This window comes from Gymnoscopelus braueri (assembly GCF_963280865.1).
Source record: "Gymnoscopelus braueri genome assembly, chromosome: 17".
NCBI lineage: Eukaryota > Metazoa > Chordata > Actinopteri > Myctophiformes > Myctophidae > Gymnoscopelus > Gymnoscopelus braueri.
This window is the reverse complement of record NC_137617.1, coordinates 29,856,486-29,882,201: the sequence shown is the minus strand read 5'-3', so window position 1 is coordinate 29,882,201 and position 25,716 is coordinate 29,856,486. Positions and strand designations below refer to the sequence as shown.

Genomic DNA, 25,716 nt, shown 5'->3' with positions numbered 1-25,716 from the left:
GAACATTTCGCTTCACAGATGATTGGTTTTCTCATGAGGATTCTCGTCCTCTGCCCTTGGCCAGTAGCAGCCATGCAACACACTGGCACGGAGTTGTAATGAATTGGGGGGCGGGGTGTCTGTGTACTGTGTGCAGCATATTTTAATGTGGAGATGAGAATACAAATAATCTTTAGAACAGCTTTGCATCGCAAATCGTCCACCTGTCCCAATCCGTTGGGATCTGTTTTCTTCCTTTAAAGTCACTCGCCGAAAATGGTCAAAAGAATGTCCTGTGTTGGCCGAAGCGCATGATAGAATAGGACAACCGAGTACACCAAAAACAGGAATAAAACTCTATAAGCTGAAAGATCCAGTCACGTGAGAGATGCATGTACAGTAGGAGGGTAGCGGTGGTGAGAGAGATGGCTCCTTGGAGCCACACACACACACACACACACACACACACACACACACACACACACACACACACACACACACACACACTCACATGTCACCTCGTGTTTCCCTGCAGAGGACGAGAGGGAGCGATGCGACAGTGCTGATGTCACTGCACCAAGTCACTCACACCGGATAAGATCCGGCACAGTCCTCTCACGCACGCTACCACAAAGGCGTAAAAGCATGAGCTCTTAACATCATAGGCATATTTGAATGCAGTCTTTCTAGGATGGAAGCACGTTTTGATATTTTAAGTCAACAGGAGGATATTTTCTATATTATGTTTACATCGAACATTTCTCAGACCAAATGGCCCATAAGGATTTGATATAAATAACAGAATCATAAGGTCTGTCTGGCTAAGCTGTCCCTCATGTAATTAGACAAATGTGCAAACAAAATGTGTGGGCACGCACGCACGCACGCACGCACGCACGCACGCACGCACGCACGCACGCACGCACGCACGCACGCACGCACGCACGCACGCACGCACGCACACCAACGCAACATGTTGGACTCACACTCATGAACACACATGCACACCTCGTCTCCATCTTGGCATTGCTTGTACTTCCCAACTGTCTCATTCTCTTAGAGTCCATTAGGGTGGAATAGTAGATTAGGTTTTCAATGTTTGCTTTTTTTGTTTGTGTAAAACTGATCTGAGATCGTCCCCGTGATACCCACCCACACTGATTTTGTATCTGAACTTGGTGTGACATCAGTCCCTGGCAGTCCCTGGCACTTGGGTGACGGTGAAATGACAAGCATTGGATCCTGTTGAAAGGCTTGATGGGAGATGACTCTCTGTCTTTGCCTTGGCAGGAGGACTGCATCATTGCTGTCCTGGAATAACCCATGTTTTTATTCCTTTTTAAGTTTTTGCTTAACCAGACTTTTTTCTGTGGCAAGTAGTACTCGAGATATATTGTAGTGTTTGGGACCAAAGTATTGGACGGACGGACGGACGGACGGACGGACGGATGGAGCAACTGCCATTGCCATCTGTACTGGTGGTGCTAGTGGGGCTGAAAATGCTTAGGGGACCAAAATGTGTCTGTTTTTTGGATTTCGATAAAGACATTTCATTGGCTCACTCTGACCCGCTTTCCCTCAAGATGTCTCCATGTGTTCCGGCTTAACCACATGAATGCTAGGGTCCCTATTCAGGGCATTCTGTCATAATAGGCGAAAATTCTGCAAAAATAGCAGATCTACAAGCTCACAATGCGTGACGTGATGTGTGCTGGTAGATCGGCTATTTCCACCAAAGAGATTTGGTACAGAGGGGACAAAAAAGTGGACCAAGTACAGACCCCTGGGGGACCCCAGTCAACAAAATATATAGGGTTAAGTAGTTTGTCTCTGACTCACAACTGTCAACACAGACCAAACAATGTTATGTGAATGAACATGTGTCCCAATAAGCAGTAATGCCTTCTTGTTGTGATATCTTACATTACTGTCTCTCCTTCTCTGACTCCTAGTAGTGACTGAGGCCACCAGCCCTAATAAATATTGACAAGCACTTACAGCAGCAAATAACCTGACCTGTGCCAATGCAAACGTTGCTATTATAGGAATTAAAAAGATCTTATACCGGCAAATAACATGACTGCTGCTCTATGCTTTGACATCACAAGATTTTAAAAGCTCTTGGTGACAGATAATGTGACATGCACTACTAAGAACTTTTATTGTACAATATGTATAACAAAAGCACTTTCAAAGAAAGGTCAAAGCAGCGCAGCACTGTACTGTTATATTAATTAAGAGTTCAGTTTAGTCTGTACCCGACTGTATTATACAGTACTTCTGTTCTCCTTAAGTGGTGTGAAATGGAACAGAGCATACTCACTTCCATAGAGAAACTAGGTTTTAAATAAATGATGTACCTTTACTGAACCATGTAAAAGGTTTTCAGTCCTCAAGGGTATCTAGTTGGAATATGCTTCAAGTTTAATCTTTTTTATGTCCTTCTGTCACCAAGTACTACTCCTATGGGAGTATCTCAATAGCATTACACAGTAATTAGTGTCCTTATTCTTTAGTCATTTAGCCATTTCCCCCCATATGTATAGTCCATTGGTCTTGTGTAGTCAGCCATGTGTCTCCCTTGATACACATGGAGTCACCAGCCGTTTCTTTTCACCTGACTTTGAGAAGTTGCACCGAGAGGGCAATACGTGTGCAGAGGAACACGCTATCCTTCCCAGTTGCGCTCCTCACTGAACAGGTGATGCGCTATGAGCTTGTATATCTGCTATTTTTGAATAGCCAAAGTATAAAATAATAGTTAAAGTGGTTAAAATCTAAAATGACACAGGTGCTTTTCCGGTTTTAATGGGTTCAAGGAAGGGCAACAGATAAGTGACCATTTATGATATTTACATACTAGTCTAAACAACAATAGCAGTTGTTTTAATGACTTTGAATTAGAAGTTCTGAAAAGGTGACTGTGTAGGTAGCAGGGTTGAATCACAATCCAAGTGGAGGAAGTTGCTAGATTTGCATACTGTATCCACAGTACTTTGAGAACAATATTGGCCTATAAATGAATATTGTAAATGTCTAGCATTCAAAACCAGCTATGTTTGCAATGCTCTGGATGCCTCTCTGTAAAAGCACTGTATTGCAAAAGTATCCTTGTATTTCTTTATAGGGAGTTTGGGTGAATTTACCAGGATGACTTCTTCCACTCCTGACATCACAAAACTGCTCAACTGAATGATTATTGAATGTTGGGGTTGGGCAGTTTTAGGTGTTCAAACACCCTTTTCCTACATTTATAAAACATATTTATTGTTTATGAGAATGCCAAATTATAACATAAGCACTGTTTCTTCCACATTATTTGAATAAACTGCATTTAAGGTTATCTGTTGCCCTGCCTTTAGTTAATCAGTGTACACTTCTAAAGCAATTGATGCACTTTACTAATTTGACCACTTGTCCTTTTCCTTGCGCTGTATAGAGTTTAGGCTTCAGTGATGCTATATTATATTTTTCAGTTGAACATACCTTATATTGTTTTTTATTTTCTTGTATTTTGGTGGTTTGCGATTAATAATTTACAATGCCACACATGTATAGTGTTTCTCATGTATCATGCGTCCTTATGTGACCACGTACCCCGCCCCCCCCCCTCAGGTATAAGATGATCTCGGAGTTCACGTGGCCCAATCACGACCTCCCATCGGACAAGGACGCAGTGAAGAGGCTCATGCAGGGCTGCGGCTTCGACCACGATGTGGCCTATGGAAAGACAAAGGTCTTCATCCGCACGCCACGCACACTCTTCAGCCTTGAGGAGCAGCGCGCTGACATGGTCCAAAGAATAGTCCTATTCCTTCAGAAGGTGAGCCCTATACAAATTCATTCCCTACAGATTAATTTCCTGTACATATCATGATGCAAAAATCTAGACTGTTAATGTAACTCTGAGCCTGAAAAATGTACCTGAGATGGTACATTTCTACACAGTCAGAGATGTATTAACACGCTGAGTTAATTAAATTGTGCGTTGTTGACTTTGACTTGTGCAACCATGATATACCTTTCGATTATTATTCTTTCTATCCACCAGTTAAACCCTGTATACTTTGTTTACTGGAGTTCCCCAGGAGTCTATGCAAGGCTACCTCCTTTTTTCTGTCTGCACCAAATCTCTTTTTGCCAAATGTTCACACTATTTTCACTGCCTGACAGTTAACCTATTATGACATTATATGCAATAATAATATATATTTTTTATTTCTTCTTAATGAGACTGTACTGTTACGATCAGATCCACTACGGCCTTTGCAATAAATAACAGAATGTCATTCTGGTGATAATGAAAAACATCACTCAGCCACAAATATTTTGTTTGTCACAGTTAGAGAATATAATTTGGTGACCTAAGTATTATAGTTGCAAAGCCCTAATCATATTATCCTCCCATAATTTGACAAACCTCTGTGAGCGACGGTGGTGAGCCCAAAATTGTTCTGCCTGGTTCTCCTCAATCCAACTGTGTGACACGTCATAATTGCTGTCACTTCAAAATGACGCTCCTTGCCTCCTCGCCTCCTCGCTCGGAGGCAGGGCTTAGGCGGGAGTGGAGGACTTGAGGATGGACACTTGAAAATTGGAATTTGGCTATCGCGATGCACAACGTGCATCAGGGGCTGACAAGCCCCATTCTCTTTAGCTGCCTATGAGCACTCGTCCTGAGCTCCCAAGTGCCCCACTATAGCTTTAATGGGACATGTCTGAGCCAACTGTTGAAGGTTTTGCACCTCGGACATGGGGGAGAGGAGAAGCTCAGGGTCTCCTTGGCTCCTATAACTTTGCTCTTCTGTGCTCCAAGTGCCCAGGGAGCAATCCAGTGACCCCCACTCCCCATACTCCCCTGTACCCACCTGAGGGGAACCCTAGGCCCACTAAACTCTACACCAGACCCCATTTTACCTCCTCACACAACCCCACCCTCATACTCCCCTCTGCCTAGGCACCCAGTAGAGAAATGGGTTCTGACAGCTCTGCACTAACCTCCGTAGCCACCCCTCTTTACACACTCACACTGATTGCCTTCCTAATGTGTTAAAAAAGTTTTTCAACATTTTGTCTACAAGATGACAGTTTGATTCACATTTGATCCGCAGAGCTATCCAAAATGTTTCAATATTGCAAGCAATACTATATCAACTGACAATATTCTCTTTCTCTGCCACCTTCTGAATGACTGAAATTTTTTACTATTGTTTTGTTGTGTTTTGAGGATATCTTGAAGCCTTGTTCCAGTAAAACAAATATAACTAGTTGAAACGGGTGAACATTTCAGGGTTTTAATAGTCAAAAACAAAATATTGGATTTCACAATTATCTAAATGTATCTCTGCAATTTGGACAAGTCCTGTGGATTTCTATGCCCCCAAAACATAGGGTTAGACACAAAAAGTACTGAAGGAGTTAGGTTATTTTAAAGATTTTTAGCCATTTTGGACGCCATCTTGAAAATAACACCTTTCCAGTGATCAAACTTTGGTAAACTTTTAGTATGTTATTAAGGACACCTAATACTACAAAAAACTGTCGAAAAACGTTTTGTTGCAATTTGTTTTGGGTAAGGTGCTTTTTTTTCATAACTGCACCCGCCTATCAGTGGCTGGAGCAATTGAGCTGAAATTGCACACAGCCATTGACGGAACTGCACGGAACTGCGAAGCCCGTTTTTCGATTTCCCCAACTGTCAGCTGTTTATTCACGTTTTTATGTAAAAAGAATGTCGCCATGGTTACGGCTGCCCAGCTATGGGATGAATGGCTCCCGGGTTGCCATCATGTGCGCATATCCCCCCACGGATGCGTCGACCGGGTATGGACTAGTCATTATAATTAACCAGCTCTTGTTCTGAATATAAATTGCTCTGAAGAATTGAACAAGTCAGCAAAATACATGTGAAAAGTCTCTGTGTTATTCAGCACAATCATTTAACACATTGAGTGCCAAACCTTTCGTGTTTGTAAATACACCCCTCGAGTGCCATAAACGAGAATTATCGTTCGTTTTTTCCTTTCCACAAGGGGCACTCTAACGCAACTTAGTAATCATCCTAGGTCCCTGTAAAATGGAATGGACGGATGTGAATCCAGTCCAAAAAACCTACCTCCCGTCCACTCCAATGAGTCCAATGATAGGATCTTGAGAAAACGGTCCATATCTCCATATCTTTTTACCGTGATGAAAACAAGTCATTTTCGACGGGCGATCACTCTGCAATGGTGGATTGCGTTAGAAATGTTATTGTTCTAGGCGCTAGTCGGGACCCTCGACCATCGTGCACGCACCCTTTGTTTACATCCGGGTCCTCGTGGAGGTTTCTACAGCGTGCGTGCGTGCGTGCGTCTGTTTGTCTACCTTCTGTTTGTGTCCCTTTTATGCCCATAATCCCCATATATGGAGATCTCTGTGACTGTCAGTCCTTGTCCCCCTCTGGTCTCTCCATTCAGTAGAATGCGTTGTTCTAGCCAGGGCAATGGAATGAAAGATCAAACACGTTTCACAAGCCATAGTCAGGAATCAGGATAGCCGTCCATCTTCGTTTTTGCTTTTCCACCATCACTGGTTGATAGCCTATATGCATTCTATTCTCCTACCTTTCTTTCTTAGGTTGAATAAATCAAGGCATTCCTTGGAAGTTGCAAAGAAAACTAAAACTAAATGAAAATGTCAACCTAAAACTACTTAATGCACATATAAACCTCAAACATCAAGCTAAAAATGTATGTTTCATAATACTGGTCAGAGTGTGTCTGTGCGCATTCACGCACGTGCATGTGCATGCGTGTGCGCGTGAGGTCAACATTGGCGTCCCCTTAGTTAGAAAATCACCACTACACCACTGGTCTTCAGGTGACCTAACTCATTGTAACTTTCGTCACGCTGTTTACAGAAGGTTTTTCTCTTGTGGTGACACTGCTGTGTCGTTAGATTACTTAACCGACTGAACCTCTGGTCACACTGTTTCCAGTGGGAAGGTTTTTCCCCGGGTGTGGATACGCTGGTGTCTCTTCAAATGACTTAACTGACTGAACCCATGTTACACTGTTTACAGTGGAAAGGTTTTTCCCCAGTGTGGATGCGCTGATGTCTTGTCAGGACACTTGACTGACTGAAACTCATGTCACACTGTTTACATTGGAAAGGTTTATCTCCGGTGTGGACACGCTGGTGTGTCTTCAAATTATATAACCGACTGAAACTCATGTTACACTGTTTACAGTAGAAAGGTTTTTCCCCAGTGTGGATGCGCTGATGTCTTGTCAGGTCATTTGACTGACTGAAACTCATGTCACACTGTTTACATTGGAAAGGTTTATCTCCGGTGTGGACACGCTGGTGAGTCTTCAGATTACTTAACAGACTGAAACTCATGTCACACTGTTTACATTGGAAAGGTTTATCTCCGGTGTGGACACGCTGGTGAGTCTTCAGATTACTTAATTGACTGAAACTCATGTTACACTGTTTACAGTGGAAGGGTTTTTCCCCAGTGTGGATACGCTGGTGTCTCTTCAAATTACTTAACCGACTGAAACTCATGTTACACTGTTTACAGTAGAAAGGTTTTTCCCCAGTGTGGATGCGCTGATGCCTTTGCAGGTCACTTAAATGACTGAAACTCATGTCACATTTTTTACAGTGGAAGGGTTTTTCCCCAGTGTGGATACGCTGGTGTGTCTTCAAATGACTTAATGACTGAAACCCATGTTACACTGTTTACAGTGGAAAGGTTTTTCCCCAGTGTGGATGCGCTGATGTCTTGTCAGGTCACTTGACTGACTGAAACTCATGTCACACTGTTTACATTGGAAAGGTTTATCTCCGGTGTGGACACGCTGGTGAGTCTTCAGATTACTTAACAGACTGAAAGTCTTGTCACCCTGTTTACAGTGGGAAGGTTTTTCTCCAGTGTGGATAGGCTGGTGTATATTCATGTCACTTATCTTAGTGAAACACGGTTTACAGATGTGGGTTTTCTTGCCTGTGTAAGTCAGCTTATGTTTCTTTAGTTGTTCCCAAAGCTGTGTTGAAGTCTTGCTAAACTGTCGATGACTGTAAGATCTTCCTTCGTCTGTGTCTCCTTGTTTCGGGCTGGTTAAAGAGCTGGATATTTGAACAGAATACCTGAGTCTGGGAATATCAGGAAGTCACTCCTCCCAGGAGCAGTGGTTCAATATGCTTTCTATCTCTCGCTTCTCTCACTCTCTATAAATTGTCTTTCGCTCTTTCTTTGACATACCTTTACTGTCGGTGGTACAGGTAGGAAATGGAAGTGTAAAGGCATCTTCACACTTTATATAGGCTGAGCAGAGCTGTGGTCTGATGTCACACACATGTCACACACGACACAAACTGTTGCCAATTGCCATGTATGCTAGCCTGGCTACATGTAAGCTGTTAACCACTTAAACCCGGTTCACAAACTCTTCAGACAGACCGCGAACCCCCAAAAGAATCATATTTGAACTGGGGACCCCCCACCCTCACAAGCACTTGGAATTGTAGGAATTACATTTAGTTTGACTCAGACAGATAAATATTGTGAAAATAGCCAAACTACAAGTGCGAGGCGTTGTGAGCTTGTAGATCGGCTATTTTCACAATGCTTGCCTCTTCCTTACGGAGATGTGACTTGTATTTATTAGAATGCCTTCTGAGGGCAGCATTTAAGGCATTCCAATGAATATAAGTCTAACGTGCATTTCTTACATAATATTTCCCAATTTGGCCAATTTGGTAATAAAAAGGTCTTAAAAGTAATTAAATTGTAAATTTAGAAATACCCTGTATACACTGTATGTACATAGATATATACATATCCTGGGGCCCTTCAGGGGGCCCCAGGAGCCTGGGTTTGAGGCTCAGACCCAGCGAGAACCGCTGCTGTAAATACAAAGGAGGGGCCCACACACATTTGATATTTGATTAACCTATACATTTCATTTTAGGTAAAAATAGATTAACCTATACATTTAATTTGAGGTAAAATAGCTTAAGAAGTTTGCAATGTTTTTTTGTTTTGTTTTTGGGGCCCCTCCTCAAAAATGTACGTTTTTATTGTGGGATATGAGGGAATAACTGTCAACATTATGTATAGCCTACTGCTCTGTGTAGCCTATAAGTCATTAATTAAAAGACATGTTGTCTCTGTGTGGAGTTTGCATGTTCTCCCTGTGTCTCTCAGGGTAGTTAATACCCTCACAAAAACATGTAGTAATCCTGGTCACTATAACGCCTCCCCCATGACAGCCGGGGCGCCTGATGGAGGGGAAGGGAACTGGTTGGAATAACGTGTTCCTTCCACGCGCTACGTCCAACCAGGGAAACTCCCCCCTGTCAGGTGACAAGAAGGTCAGTTGGCTCTCATGCATTGAAGGAGGCATGAGCTCGGCCCTGGCCTCCCTAGGCTGGTGAGGGGAGTGTAGTGCCCAGGATCACTTAGAAAATTGGCACCGGGTGAAAAATAAGGGTTACAAAACAAATTAAAAATACAAAAATAATAAAGACATGTTGTAAGAACTTTCTTTTGTTAATTGAATAACATTCTGCATTCATAACATAATTATCTGATAACTTCTGCTTTTCACAAATACATAGCTGCCTACAGTATGTACATTATACAAATACGTGCTCAATATAGATTACACTCAAAGATGATGACACAGTTGGGAGGAGCCCAGCCACTGTCTGGGCCCCTGACAACACTGCCCACCATTTTTTATAATATTTAGTTTACATTTCATAATTAGATTTTTACCCATTTTTGGGCAGTGTAGCCGCCCCTATAAGTGGGGTTGGGACACCTCATTAGTATTAGTTTCCTGCACTGTGATTGGCCCACTTTCCTGTACTGTGATTGGCTGACTCTATTGGCTGACTCTATTCAGCACTGTGATTGGCTAGCGAGACACATGATGACATTAATAACCTATAAATAGGATTATGCACTTCCAAAAATCCATATTTTTTTGGAAGTGAGCTTCCATCACTATGATGACCACTGTGATGACCACACCGCCCACTTCACACTGGGTGTGATTTTTACAATTACATTGAAGCCCCATATCCTGTATATTCAAATTAGCTTGAGGGAGGACCGGCCGGCAGATCTCCATATATGGGCATAAAAGGGACATGGACCGACAGATACAGAGATCTCCATATATTGCCATATCAGTCAGCTTGGCGGTGCCACGTAGGTGTAGCTACCGAGTACCTAGAACCTCTAGCTTGAACCTCTAGTTAAAAAAAATCCCAAAAGTAATACAGTAGACATGCAAAGCTCATGGTGCGCCTCGCTCTCGTCGGAGCGTTTGTACCCTGGTACAAATCTTTGAAAGGTTTTGCCTAATAATGACATGCCCAAAATAGGGACGCCAGGTTGAAAGTGGTTAAGAATGAAAGTTCTCCTCCACAGAGAGACACACAGAGACATGAATGTTGTGCACAGAACAAGCGAGAAGCAGCAAGTGTCAAAAACATGCTAGCAAGGTATACATATTATTGGTACTGTACTGTACTGTACTGTCTCCACTTGGCAACAACAATATGTAAAGGAGAGGCTGGTAGCATCACTTTTGAATCAGATGTACCACACAAATACCCAGAGAGTGTGCATACCATATATCTAAATCCCTCCTTAACCCTTTAAGACCTGAGGCGATTCTTAAAAATGTTTTCTAAATCCTAACAGTTTTTTGAAAAAATTAATAAATAAATAAAATCAAGATTTTTCAAAAATAGCAGATCTACAAGCTCGTAGCACGGCACTCGGTGCCGCGCTATGAGCTTGTATATCTGCTATTTTTGAATAGCCAAAGAAATCTAAAGTGACACAGATGTTCCAGGTCTTAAGGGTTAAAAACCCATTTTTGTAGATTAGCTTTTAACCCCCACTCCTAGTCAATTATACTAGTCTATCTCCGCTGGTTCTGCACCGGTATGAAAGTGAATTGTACCTGCATTGTTTTTTTTGTTACTGTTTTCTTTTCTTGTTTTCTTTGTGAAGCACTTTGTAACACAGTTTTGAGAGGTGCTATATAAATAAAGTTTTATTATTATTATTATTATTATTATCTATAGTATGACTTGATTTGTTTCGGACTGAAAATACCGCACCCACTGTACTGCATGTTGCAGAACCTTCCTGTGTGAGGAAGGAAGAAAGACAGAACAGATGGTGTCTTTTCTCTTAGGTCTAATAGGTTAACAGAGCAGCCAGGGCATCTTGAAAAATGTAATGGTATAAATACAACATATTAATTAATTTGAATAAATCCCAACTTTGGCCTTGATTTGATCACAATTATAAAATGTATCTGTATCTACCATTAGCCATGGGTTATACCGTAGCTATATGGTTCTATCCCTAAATAAGCTCCTATTATTGTGACAGTTTGATGATATTGAAGCAGAGAACACAATGTACTCATGCATCATTGCTGCGTGACCGATATTTTATTGATTCTTTGTATGTGTCGTGAATTGCATATGAATATTGAACTCGCCACATCTCTCTGCATAGTTAGTTGGTAAACTCATCACACCTTTGATCAGTGATGACACAGCCTGGCGTGTTGTGCTGTGACACATGTCTGATAAGCCTGCAGAGCTGAACCTGATCTAACTGCTTGATGGATGGGAGGATGGGTGTGTGCAACGATGGAACAAAACCTGTAGGATGCTGCCAGCTGTCTCCACTGGCTCACTGGTAGGAGGATCAAATATGAAAAACGCCAATCTGTCAACAGCATGAATGTGTTTTTGTGCACGTGTGCGTGTTTGCTATAATCCGGGAGGCAGAGGTAGTGCCATATACTGCGTCTCGTACACTTGCTAGCCGTGCAAGGTGCACGTTCATAAAATGACAGACGCATACGTTTTCCCCAGCTTGTTATTACATTAAATGCATATGAGCGGATTTCCTCAAGCTGCCTTGCATTCAGCCATCTCTCTCCACCGAGGAATAGCTGCAGTCTGCGGCTCCCAGACATGAAATGCTACGCTGCCGAATTAACTTCTACAGGGGATTGATTAGCTGACCTCCATATTGATCAACATGGCCTTGTGTGGGCCGTCCCAGCGGACATGCCCAACTCGTGTTCTCCCCAGTTCTTCCTTTGGGAAATCCTATCTAACTCTAGCATCTCCGAGTACGGCCTGTCTTTGATAACCAAGCAGAAAGCCCAGAGGGAATCACACTGAAGCAGACATCACAGGCCACGAGAATTTTTAGACTTGGAGGCTTTCTGGAAGGCTTATTTAATCTTGACCTCTGTCAATGCCAATGCTGTGAACAGGCACACATGCAGGGCATGAGAAATGAGAAACAGTGCAGGACAGCAGTCTCTCACACACAGACACGTGCACGACCACATACACATGCACACAAATGCACACAATCAAATAGAGTCAGGCGGCATTGACTACAAATTTGTCTCCCTGTCCCTCACACACACACACACACATCCCAGTCAGTGTTGGATCTCTGGTGCCAAACAATCCCCTTATCAGCACCTGGCACACCATCCTGCCTTATGCCAGCCAGGGGCCCCTGTTGCCAGGGGTGTCAGTGCTTCTGCCAGGGGGCCCAGGCACACTTTGCCATCCCACTGTTTTCCCCGTGGATTCATGATAATATCACCATGTCTCATCAAACAAGTAGAAGGCACATTCAGTGACTTTCTGCACTCGCTTCACTACAGGGATAAGTGGCCCCTCGTAGCGCTGCTGGTGAATTAAAAAGCTCCCCCTCTTCCCATGGCTGCAAGAATGGAACACTGTGTACTTTTATGTCTGCACCCCCCGACTCCTACCCAGCCCCCCTTTATTACCCCGTTAAATGAGTGTAACGTCTGTTTCTTTTGAGGAGGCGCAGGAAGGGGCTGATAAGAAGACGGGAGGAGGTGGGATGGTGTGGGTAGTGATGGGGGGGAGAGACGCGAAGAAGATCTCGTTTGCAGTTCCATTTCATACCGTCTTTCTCTCCATCCTTCCTTTGCTTTCTCCTCGTTCTCCCGCTCATCTGTCTCATCCGGGGGGCGTTCCGCTCTAGGTTCTGCTCCGTTTCCCTGTGGCAGCTCTCCAGCTCCGTCAACCTTCACGTTTACACATATACGACCCGTCTGTCTCCCTATAGACGAATCCACAGACGCGCTGCCTGTAGCTGCCTGTAGGCGGCCATTGCTGCGGTGTCGCGGTGCGGAGCGTTGACACCGCAGCTATGGCTGCCAACAGGCAGCGCGTCTGTGGATTCGTCTATACTGATGACTGCCTTCTACCCTGCTGTGAGTGGCATGGCCTGTAATAAATGTTATACACTGAACTCAGCCTATAGCTGCTCTACAACAACCTGGCTATACAGTAGCTGCTCTAGGAACACAGCAGCATCAAAAAAACAACCTGGTTGCTTGGCTATAGCTGCTCTAGAAATACAGCAGCATCCACTACAACCTGGCTATAGCTGCTCCAGAAATACAGCAGCATCAACATCAGCATGCATATAGCTGCTCTAGGAACACAGCAGCATCAACAACAACATGCATATAGCTGCTCTAGGAACACAGCAGCATCATCAACAACAACAACAACAACATGCATATAGCTGCTCTAGGAACACAGCAGTATCAACAACAGCCTGTCAATTGGAATACAGAAGCAGCAGCAACAGCAATTCCCTCCAATCATCATAACCTGGGGAAGAGTTGAAAGACAAATGCTGATGCCATAAATTATACATCACCCCTCCCCCGACTGCCTCTCAATGTCTTAAATGAATATTTCATAAATTGAAGCCGTTCCCGTCACAGAGTCTGTCATCAGTGCCAGGCAGAGCTGGGACAGTGACGGAAAGATGTCCCCTGTGTATTGTGGGCCTCCGCTTTAATCGCTTCTCACATGGTCTTGATGCGTCCCTGTCTAGCTTTTATCAGGCATAGAGAACACTGTGCTTGCCCATCCAAGACTAGGTGTTTTCACTCTGCAGGACCAAGGAAGGGTTGCGAGGGCCTGAGCTAACTGCAAAGGGTAGAAGACAAGTAAAGAGCTGTTTGATCATCTGACAACCTACTGGATAAATAATCTTTGTTTTGGAAGTGGTATTAATAATGAACAGTCCCCTATTTGGCCCCTGTCATTTCTTGCAGACTGTTTAGTGCTGGGCTAGAGCTGGCTGGCCTCCTGTCTGCCTACCCATCCAGAAGTGATCTGTCTCCTGCCAGAACTCAGCAGAAACAGGAGCCCTAAGCCTCTGATCTCTGCTGAACCTGTCAAGATGTGTTAGTTACCGTTCAACTCCCCGACTGCCAGAAAACACCTCAGTAGTGTCACCTGTGCCACATTGAATCTATGGAGAGAAGTTTATTTGATTTTGGCATTGTGGATGGTTTTAAAAGTTGAGAAACTCAGTGCGCATGGACAGTTTTCATTATGAAAAATGCATTAGTCAACTTTGTATTCATGCTCTACCTTTGAGGCTATTATGTTTTCCTCATTTAGCTCAATTTGCACTCAAGCCATTTGAATATTCACCTTCACCTTCACCTTGTGTTGTGTAACTATTTCCCACTCCTGAAACACAACACTTCCCTGCTTACAATGGGTATTGGGGTGTTGTTATGTATAATGCATGTTCTCTGGTCCTCACAAGTCTAGTTATCCATGTCCAACATGAATAAAAACTCAGAATCATTTAGTCTAGGGCTTCTGAAAAATTATTTGTTTCAGAGAAACTGCAGCTTCTGTTTTCCTTTTGATCTGAATGTTGAAACAATGCCATAGGCTAAGTATATCCCCCCTTAAGTCAACAGTTGTACCAAAGACTTAATCCATAGGGCTCTCTCCATGGCAACCGAGGTATGGCTCGGAGCCATGGTGCACCGCTTTCCTCCGATTTGACCTTCACTTGTCATTCTGAAACTCCTCACAGAACCACCCTCTCTATCTTTGATTGCTTGCTGTTAAGGATGGATGTGGTACGATGTGGATGGATAGTGATCTCATTGGTTTTCATTGTTAAACCGGAAATCAAGATGTTATTCATTGATACACAGTAAAATCCTCAGTGTTACACTCTCCAAGTTAAATGAACACTGAGGATTTTGTACATCATATGACCGTGTTTAAATTTATGTTTGTGATCCTGATTTCTTCAGTATTTTAATCATCTCAGATTAGATGTCTTTTGTAGTACTGGGAAGGGTCTCTGCTCTGTCCATTTTAACCTTCAATTGCAATAAGCCAGATTTTTACTTTAGTTTTGTGTGCCAAAAAAAGCTCACAACATGTTGCCAAGCAATGCGCTGTGAGCCGACACATTAATTACGGTAAGCAATACTCTCCCAGTCTATTATCCCTATCCCATCTCATTGATGGATGGGCCATCTAGAGGCTTTCAATTTCATATTCAATACCCGCCTTTTAATTAGATTGTATAATTTTCATGCATATGCTTCATTCACATCATTCCATCACAGTACCCCCGAGACACGAGTTTTGAAATGAGTCAAAGATAACGTGCTGGAATCATGGGGTGGAGGAGGTGACAGGGTGTTATCGTCAGCAGTTACAGCCCTTAAGCGTAGTAATGTCAGTGGCGTTTGCGCTGCACACCCCGGCACTACAGCATATTGATTTATGCTAATAACTGCTGGCCCGTGCCTCGACCCACTGTCCCCTGCGAGAGCCTGCGGTCACAGCACGCGGCGGCCTTACAAAACTGTGTCACACACAGTCGGCTAGATTACCGGCTCCCTCCACCCACCCTGTGTATCAGGCATGTCACCGGCAAACCGCCCCCAGCGTCCCTGGAGGATGCGGAAATTCAGCCGCTCAGCACTGGATTGCAGTGAAGTGTGTCAAGCCCTCAGACCAGGCTGTCTGTCTTCTCGTGTTGGAATGTTATCTGATTGATTGTTTTGCTTATTGGAGTTGTACATCGCATGGGCATTCTCTTAAGTGCTAAGCAAAAACTCCTCCCTCCTAGATGAAGACATTCAGTTGCCAATAACGGCCCCTGTCCGGGTGTGTTCTGCTTTGTTGCTCAGCATCTCGAATGAAACCCTGTATACTGTAGCTGCCCCAACAACACATACACAAACCCTTCCTCCCTTTGTCCCGGCATGTTTGATTTGTGGAGGCTTTTACCCAGCATGCATTTCAAAACCAGCCAGCCCCCCCGAATAAAGCCACGGCAATCTGTCCCACTTTGTCGAGGCGAGAGATCCCCAATCTGGCTTTGATGAGCTCGTAAATCCTGGAGCCCCGGAGTGCGGTGAGCGGGGAGGCTCCATGATGGCACAGTCTCTAAAAGGATCATCAGATGGCTTTATTGGCCAGGAGAGTGCGGCTGACCGACAGGGGCCTTGTTATTGGCCTGATTTATCCAACATCCCCCGAGTGTAGTACCACTCCGCTTAACCACCACCACCACCTTATCAGCCCGTCTGCATCCCTGTTTAACCATTGGAACGTAGTTAGGCTGTGTTTATGTATGAGCGTGGGCCGCGGGCGTGTGCATGTGGGCAAACGTGCACGAGTGCGTGGGTGTGTGCACACACACACGCCTGCAGCATCCCATAAAATTCCACGCTCTTCCCCAGATTCAACCTGTCAAACATCCTAATGAGGCTCCTAAGGCAATGGAGCCAGATGATGTCTGAGCTTATATCTGATTCGGTGTTGCTTTTCTGCGCTTTACGTTCAACCTTTGACCCCCTCCCATCATTTACATGCTAATTGATGATTTGTGCCATAGATAAACAAAGCTCTACACGTGACGTGGCTCGTGTCATGCATGGGATATCAGCCGCACGTGATATTCTCACTGAGCTGTAAATCTGAAAATCTGGGGGGAAAAAAGAGACAGAAAGAAAATCTGATTGTCAATCTATATGTCGTTGCTGTCGGGGAGAAATCTCGTATCTCATTCTCCATGTTTCAACCTTTTTAGTTTTTTTTGTAAATTAATGTTCTACTTCACCATACCATAGTGTCTCACAAAAGTAATGAAAATGCAACACTTTGTGAGCTTGTAGATCAGCTATTTTCACAATTAAATTTATTTTTATTTTTATAATAATAAAAAAGGAACGGTTTTGTACATACAAGGTTTCCAGTCGACAGCAACGCTATCGACCTTGGATACGGTTGTTATGAAGCTTCGCATTATGCCTAACCTACACTTGGTTGCGCACTGGTGTTGCGCACCGAAAATACAGATCTATAAGCTCACAACATGTCACAGCGGGCGCACTGATTGAATCAGTGTTTCAGTCAGCCACGCATTTCTACAGATAAATTACAGCCCATTCTCACAACAGACGGTCCATTTCAATATGACTCTTTTTCCTACACTTGTTCTCTGCTACATCAATGCTGCGACACACGCTGCTGCTGGCAAAAAAATATGAATACTGACATTTAGTGTTTTGCGCTTTGGGCCCCTCTTGTATACCCATGGGGGGTTTCAGCATTGCAGTCCCTACTTTAGCTTAGCATGCTGCTTGGCTAATTGAGGGAGCTAGTCATCCTGACTAAAATATCTTACTGTATGTCTGGACATATGTAATTGGACTGTGTGTGTGCGTGCGAACTAGTGATGGGCATAGCGATACAAGTATCGATATATCGATCAATTGTCTGAATATCGTTTGGTATCGATACTTAAAAAAAAATATCGATACCTTTTAATGTACTTCCGGTTCCGGTTTACGGCCATTTCCGGTTCCGTTTCTGGTACTTCCGTTTCCGGTTTACGGCCATTTCCGGTCCCGTTTCCGGTTCCGGTATCGGTATCGGAAAATCGCCCCCAAAAATATCAGTATCGAATTGAAGAAATGTGGTATCGGCCCATCACTAGTGCGAACTTGCGTGTTGAGATTCTTTCAGCATGAATGCTTTTGCTATTTTTGGGTTTTCTCTTACGGTATCTCATCTCCTTTCCTTCACCCTGCAGCAGTAATGTTTAGTTCATAATATGAGGTCTTAGATAATGCAGTTCAACTTCCAGGCACAACTCGATCAAATAGCATTTGCTTTGCGGATTATAAGGGACTGTGTTTAAATCTGTTTTTGAATATCAGTCTTTACTACAGGAAATCTAGACCGTGTGAGGGAACACAACAATCACAGCAAAGTACACTTAACTGAGTTTTACAGTAAGTACTGTATTACCGGTAGTATATTTGTTAACCCAGTTGCCAAAGTAATTAGCAAATACTGTATGATGTATTTCTGATTCAAAGTCAGATGGTCTTCGCTGCTGATTAGATCCCAGAGGTTTTGAAATTCCATCAATCCAGCTCTGTAAATTTGCCGTTTTCTGCTTATTGGAAATTAGTCGATTCAGTGAATTAGACTTTTCTTTCCTTGTCTGGCCTTCCATAGCTGTATCCATAACCAGATGTTGTTTGACATGCGCCAATTTGATGATTATTATTATTTTGCATGGAACATAATGCGTTTTCTTCTATTCTATTTACTCTTTCTATGCACTGGTCATTTTGGGCAACACATTTTATTGTACATATCTTTGTCACAAGTGTTTTTATAGCGGTCAGAATTTGTTATTCCCTAATATCAGTTTTGGCATTGTCCCCAAAAATCCAGTATCAGTCCGGCTCTGATGCAATTACTAATTACCTGCAAGCAGCAGAAATGAAGGTCACTTTGAAGACATTAATAATAAAGTAATGTTTGGCTGATGGACTACATTGTCTACCAGCCAAGTAGCATTCAGCAATCCAACATTCACAAGCATTTTTATGACCCTTGACAAAATCAAGAAGTTATTTTCAGTAAATGATTGATGATTAATTCCAACAACAAAGCAATGAAATGGAGAATCATGAATCATCTAAAAATACAGGTAGAAATTATGGAAATTAGCCTACACGTGTAAAACACTGGTTCTTTCCTTCTATATACACAACATATTAAAATGTTCACTCAAATTATGCTCAAATGCTCGAGGAAAACGATAAAGGCAACTGAATAGCCAGTCACATTTTCTCCCTGACTCCATGTTAATACTTCATCATATATTAACACATGCTTCTAAAACCTCCTTGAATGTGAGGTTAACGCTCTGGATGATCCTAAATGAATTCGAATGTATTTGACTCTTTAGCCTAGTTAATGCTAAGACTCCAATCCAGGTCCAGTCAGTGCATTCCATTCAGCCCATCATCACTACACAGCAAAATCCTCACTGTTAATTTATCTTGTAACTCTGAGACAAAATATTTCCTTTCGTAACTGTTAAATTAAACACTCAGGATTTTACTTTGTGTACCCTAACCATGTGGGAGGGTTTTCCTGGGGGTTGATTAGACCAATGAATATGTATTGGTCCCTGGCTTGTTCCATTTCATCCATTATGAATGAGGCATCTAGGGCAGCACGGAGGACATGCAGAGAGCCAGGTCATCAGTCGCCGCTTTAGCGGAAGCAGGGCCAATCTCTTGGAAGAGCAATCACACCGGATCGAAAGCGCTGTTTGCATCCCCCTGAGTAGCCAACAATAGCACTCGGGGGGGCAACGAGCTACAAAATAAATCACTTGGATTTGATTCGGAGGAGGCTGCATGAAAATAACAATGAGTCATCCTCGTCTGTCCTCTCCGTCTCCATTGGCAATGGACCATGCAGCAGGTGTCCCTTCTTTGACTGTTGTCAACAAAACTCAGTTTCAGTGTTATAGCAGGAAACAGACTAATAAGGAATAAGATCGGTCAGTGGAATGCACTGTGTGGATGCATGTTACACAGGCTGGAAGGCTCTGGTCATATCAAGTCATGTCATACAATTATATCAATCACAACTTCTAATAGGTAACTTGGTCATACGACCGCATGGCTCACGAAAAAGAACAGAATTTCAGCCATGATGCATCATGTGTGATCAGTCATTTTCAGCGAGCGGCACAGTCATATAAGTATGAATTGGGTTTAAATAAGCATTCCTATCCTGAGATGATACGTACCACTGGACATTTAGCATGGCTGAACTATCTTACTGTTTAGATTAGATTGCTGTCTGGCTGGTTGCCTGGTGGTCCAACATTGATCTCAGTGTGACTGGGCCTGTGGAGGAGACCAGCTCTGTGTCACAGCTCACCGGAGATGCCCCTGCAGGTGCTGTGCTTTGAACTGGATCATTCAATTACACAAGCGCAGCACTGGAGCCAGCGCTACACTAAATTGTTCACAACTGACATTTCTATCACACATCAGAAATGTTCTACACAGTTTAGTGCTTTTTTGTGTTTGATCCCCACCCCCCAAAGAATCTGAAGCTATGCCCCTAGGTGGTCAGCCTCAGGTGCCCAGTTCTCTTTCTCCTTTTCCTTTAAGATGGTGGTCCCCCACAGGATTTGTGTATTTGGCAATATCTACAGTATCACACCTGAGTTCCATCAGATGTTCAAAGACAGTTTTCAGTCCATTATTTGTTGAAATCAAGCAGGACCTGGAGCGTTGGAAACTCCCTCCTGTCTAGACAGAGTTTCACGCACAAAATGAGCGTTCTCCCTTGTTGACTTTATCCAATCATAGGGCATTTAATTTGTGTTTTCTTTTAGGTCTGGAAGAACAACCCACTTGACTTGGAAGGTTCTTCCAGACCTAAAATAAAACAGAAATGAAATGCCCTATGATGGAATGGGTTCATAATAATATCTCCTCAACTTGGCTGAATATTTAAGCTAAGTCTACTCTGAAATCGGGCAACGGTTGTTGCATAAACAGTTAAATCTTTCAGGGCAGTACAACGTTTGGGCTCACCCGAGGGTGACATAGAGAGAGAGAACGTACTGAAGGACATCCACTTTTGCCCCAGTCATTAATAACCCTGACTTTCTACCAGGTGTCTTAGAATCAGGTTTCAAACATTGGGATTTAAAGGGTATCACTTCCCTCTGGGACCTCTTTGAGTCCTCATGACCTTTAATCATAGAACAGTATAGAAATATGTATCCAGTTATTATACCATATATATATATATATATATATATATATATATATATATATATATATATATATATATATATATATATATATATATATATATATATATATACCCATTGGTGGAAAGTAACTTAAGTACATTTACTTAGTTATTATTGACTTTGTAGATTTTGATTATTATTACAAAATAATGTACATTAACCACTTCAGCCCTATACATTTCGGCCATTTGAAAATAGCCGATCTACAAGCTCACAACGAGTCGCAGCTTGTAGATCTGCTATTTTCATAAGAATTTTATACATTTTGAAAACTTGAAATTGGACATTCTGTGTAATGAGTACTTTTACTTTTGGTACTTTAAGTATATTTTGATGCCAATACTTTTGTACTTTTACTCACGCAAATTGTGAATACCGGACCTTTTCTTATAACAGAGTATTTCTACATTGCAGTATTGATACTTTTACTTAAGTAATAAATGTGAGTACTTTTTCCACCACTGTATATACCATATTTTCTTCAGATAAGATTATTAATTAAGATTATTAATCACTTAAACCCTATATACGGTACGTTGTTGACCGGTGTCCCTCAGGGGTCTATAATTGGTCCCCTCCTATTTTTCCCTATATACACTCACAATGCCCCTGACGCATTGTCAGTTTGTAGGTCTCCTATTAATTAATAATTGGAAATAGGGAAAATACGTCCTTATTAGCTGGTTTTATTGTCTGATATTGAAAAGTGTCTGTTTTGTACTGCAGGAGATACATCAATCAGCGTCTTAGAAGCATTTTCTAGCAGCTGATATGGATAAAATGTTATCATCTGTAAAAAAAAAAAAAGTTAATTAATCTGGAACTCCCATATTCAATGGGCTATGCCTAATCTACTGTTCTGCCAATTACACAGTCAGCCTATTTAGGTGAAAAACCTCCTCCAAGCTTAAAGATGCAAATGTCACAAATCCTTTGCTCCTTCCCGGCATCCACCCCTACTTTCTGACACATAAAATATTCATGATGCCCATGATTACAGAGCATTACAGTATTCTGCCCTCCAGGAGGAAGACTTGAGTATAGTGCAATGTATCGCCTCTACAGTGCTATATATATACAGTATGTGTGCGTGTGCGTGTGCGTGTGCGTCCGTGTGAGTGTGAGTGAGTTCCACCTCAATCAGAACATCACGATTGCGAGAAACAAAATAATGTATGGCTTCAGATGACAATATGTACCATGGATGTTTAGCTTCACTCATTATGCCAAGAAAGTGGTCACAACCGAAGTGATGCAGGTCTCTTGATGATTTCAAGGAGTTGGGGCCACCCATTCAAAGTGACTGCATTAACAACAGGGCCAGTGTTGTGTCCACAGGTCCATTCTGAGCACGGGACCCTGGTCACATCAGTCAAAGCTCCATTAGTAGCAGGGACAGCAGTCATCAAAGCCTCTTCCAATACCCAGAGGGCTCAGGTTATCCATGACAGCCCAGAGATTGAGAGACAATATTAATTTTAAAAAATGACACAGTTTAATTAAACAGCAGTACAAGATCTTCTATAAGGTGTGCATGTACAGTATGTGTGTGTGCGCTCTCGGACCCATCACTACCCCAGTCGCTGCTGATAATAGGGCTTTGTGTCTGCGCGCGTGAATGGGGAGCATATGGTGATAGCTTTAGTGAGAGCACAGCAGGAGTTATGACTCCCCGGGGTCCCACTAACATCAATTATTCATATTTTAGCATTTCTGATAGCCACTCAGCTGAGGTTTGTTTACAGGCAGGTTAGAGGCGTTCGTATTTGACTTTATATATACAGTATATATGTATATGTGCTCTTCAAGTGCAACAGTATATTGACCAGTACATTCACATGGTGACTATTTTGACCTTGTGAATATGGTCAATTACGATTCATGTCAAGTAAAACCTCTTGAATATCTTTGTAATTTTGAATGAGAACAATTATTCCTTTTTATCTTAATTGAAAATTAGGCCATCTATAGGGCGTTGTTATTGAAGTAATCGTAATAGTGGTTACGGTAATGATAAATTGTATTTTACACAATTTAGTTTAAGTTACATTTTTTAATTTGTAACTGACAGGCATTGAATTAAATGTATCTGTGTTTGAAATATTTTTCTGCTTATAAACCTTCCACTTTCAGCTATTGTATATTTTGGGCAAACATCGAGAATAGCGGATTGGCTATTTTTGCTATTTTTGTGTGTTGAAAAGACAGAGGAGAGAGTGAACATGAAGACTTAAGTGCTGTGTCCATGGGTTCCTTTTTAACATCATGTAGGTCCAAAAATAAAATAGAGGACAGTCTGATAAATAAATAAAATCCATTAGACATTTTAGAGTCTCCTCTGTGTGTGTGTGTGTGTGTGTGTGTGTGTGTGTGTGTGTGTGTGTGTGTGTGTGTGTGTGTGTGTGTGTGTGTGTGTGTGTGTGTGTGTGTGTGTGTGTGTGTGTGTGTGTGTGTGTGTGTGTGTGTGTGTGTGTGTGTGTGTGTGTGTGTGTGTGTGTGTGTGCATTCCTGACAAATGCTGGTCATGAAACTAGTTGATTGGGCTGACCTCTATCAACTAGTTTCATGAAAATAATTGGGGACAAAATTGATTCATAGAGTTAGGATAAAGGCATATAGAATTAATGTAAGTCAATGGAAAGCCCCAAAAGTTAGCAAAACCAATGTGTGTGTGTGAGTAAACTGCAGGAGAAGCATTATGGCACTGATCAAAGTTGGAATTCTGCCTTTTAAAATGTGATGTCTCTACTGTACATCAGTGTGTGTCTTCTTGTTTAGAGCCCAAACGATGCTCGATTTTTGGGTCCGATGACGATCCCGATTTTTCTTTTTGAGTCACAAACCACAGATTGTCTGACCAATATTTCTAAAAATCAGTGTTATACATCAGTGTGTCTTCTTGTTGTTTCCAGGTGTGGCGGGGCACCATAGCCAGAATGCGCTACAGGCGCATGCGCGCGGCCCTCATCATCCTGCGGGCGTACCGCCGCTACAAAGTCAAGTCCTACATCCGCGAGGTCAACCGTCGCTTCAAAAACGTGCGCTCCATGAAGGACTACGGCAGGCATGTCAAGTGGCCCACACCACCCAAAGTCCTCCGCAAGTTTGAAGAGGCCCTCAAGAGCATCTATAACAGGTATTCAAATAGACAGTACAGGGGACCACATCACATGAACGCAATTGTTTTCATTTCTTTGGTTGTCTCCATTTCACTCCTCCTTTTTCAAACGCACACACACACAAACACGCAGCTAAACTCATGATCTAGGCTAGACGATGGGCTCAGGGCTCAAAGGAGAGTTCCAGCTCGCTCAACACGCGCTGCAATACGTTACGATACAGTACATTAACCCATTGAGACCTGAAGCCGATTCTACATGTCTCCTAAATCTCAACAGTTTTCTGAAAAACATATATTTCTATATCAGTGGTGCTCAATCTTTTTCATGTCAAGGACCCCCAAAATGATATGTATTTGACCGCCGACCCCCATCTCAAAATATTTTGTTCCAGGGACCCCCCAGAAGCAAAGATTTGAGTTACAAATGTTTGCTTTAAAATAATATTAATATATTAATTTGCACACATTTTCTCGATTTTTCAAAAATAGCAGATCTACAAGCTCGTAGCGCTGCACTCGGTGCCGTGCTACGAGCTTGTATATCTGCTATTTTTGAATAGCCAAAGTGTAAAATAATGCATTTTTTTTAGCTAAAATCAAAACGTGACACAGATGCGTTTCAGGTCTTAACTCTCTCAGTGCCACGCCCCGACATATCCCGAGTTTTTCCCGAGTACCCTCAGTGCCAGCACGAGAAATCCCGAGTTTTTACTTTTGACTGTGGTCGCGCTATTCTGTATATTTTTCATGATCACTTTCGCTTCCTGACTACATCAGACTCACCCGGAGCCGGATGTAAAAAAAAAAAATCATTTCCGGGTCACGTTGTTTTTCTCCGGTGATTTTCGGCCAGAATAGCGAAAGTCACGTTTTTTTCACACGGTATAAAAAGCGAACGGAGAGGTCCACGTCTACTCTCTTTGGTCTTGGTGACGATCAGTCATCGTAGTCGTGTATCGCATCGTAATTTAGCCTGATCAACGATTGTCAAAAATGTCAACATCCGGTTAGGACCGGATATGACGTCAGCCTGTTTGGGAGGGGGTGAGTGAGCCAGCGAGGTCATCAATGTGTCGATTTGTTGCTCTCTACTGGTAGAACTGTATTATGGGTTTAAAACCCCAATCAGATCATTTATTTGAATGAAAAATTACAAAATTTTAAAATTTTAAAAAACGCAAATTCCTGGCAGTTTGGGAGTACTTTATGAAAATACTCTTGGCACTGAAAGAGTTAATGGGTTAATGTACATTTGCATTCAACCATTTCAAAGTTGTTAATAAAGTAACAATACGCCCCCCAAAAAAAAAAATCTGAAGAAAGCTGTGAATTGGGTTTATATTGAAGTTGTTAATAGGCGCCATGGGTGAGTTTACATCCAGTGGAGTCCTTTTTGAAGACGCTTACACGTGTTTCCTCCAGCCTGGGGGCTCACACTGAGCATTGATTTATGTCCCACCCCATCAAAGCCTCATCCCCTCCTTTCATCCCGACTATACCTACAGTATGGAAACTAGCCTTCCAAGAAAGGATGTCAGATGTCAGCAACAGTCATTGGAAAGCTCGACTGAAGTCCACTGCACTGGCACGCACGCACACA

At 42.6% G+C, this 25,716-nt stretch overlaps 1 protein-coding gene across 1 annotated transcript in view; it reads left to right on the top strand.

The window, feature by feature from the left end:
• myo1d (myosin 1D) overlaps nt 1-25,716 on the top strand; it is a 147,138-nt gene that overhangs the window by 63,187 nt on the left and 58,235 nt on the right. Inside the window, exons 16-17 of the mRNA XM_080455315.1 lie at nt 3,595-3,802; nt 23,908-24,131. Of these exons, the coding sequence (XP_080311441.1) occupies nt 3,595-3,802; nt 23,908-24,131 (432 nt within the window). The remainder of the gene's footprint in view (nt 1-3,594; nt 3,803-23,907; nt 24,132-25,716) is intronic.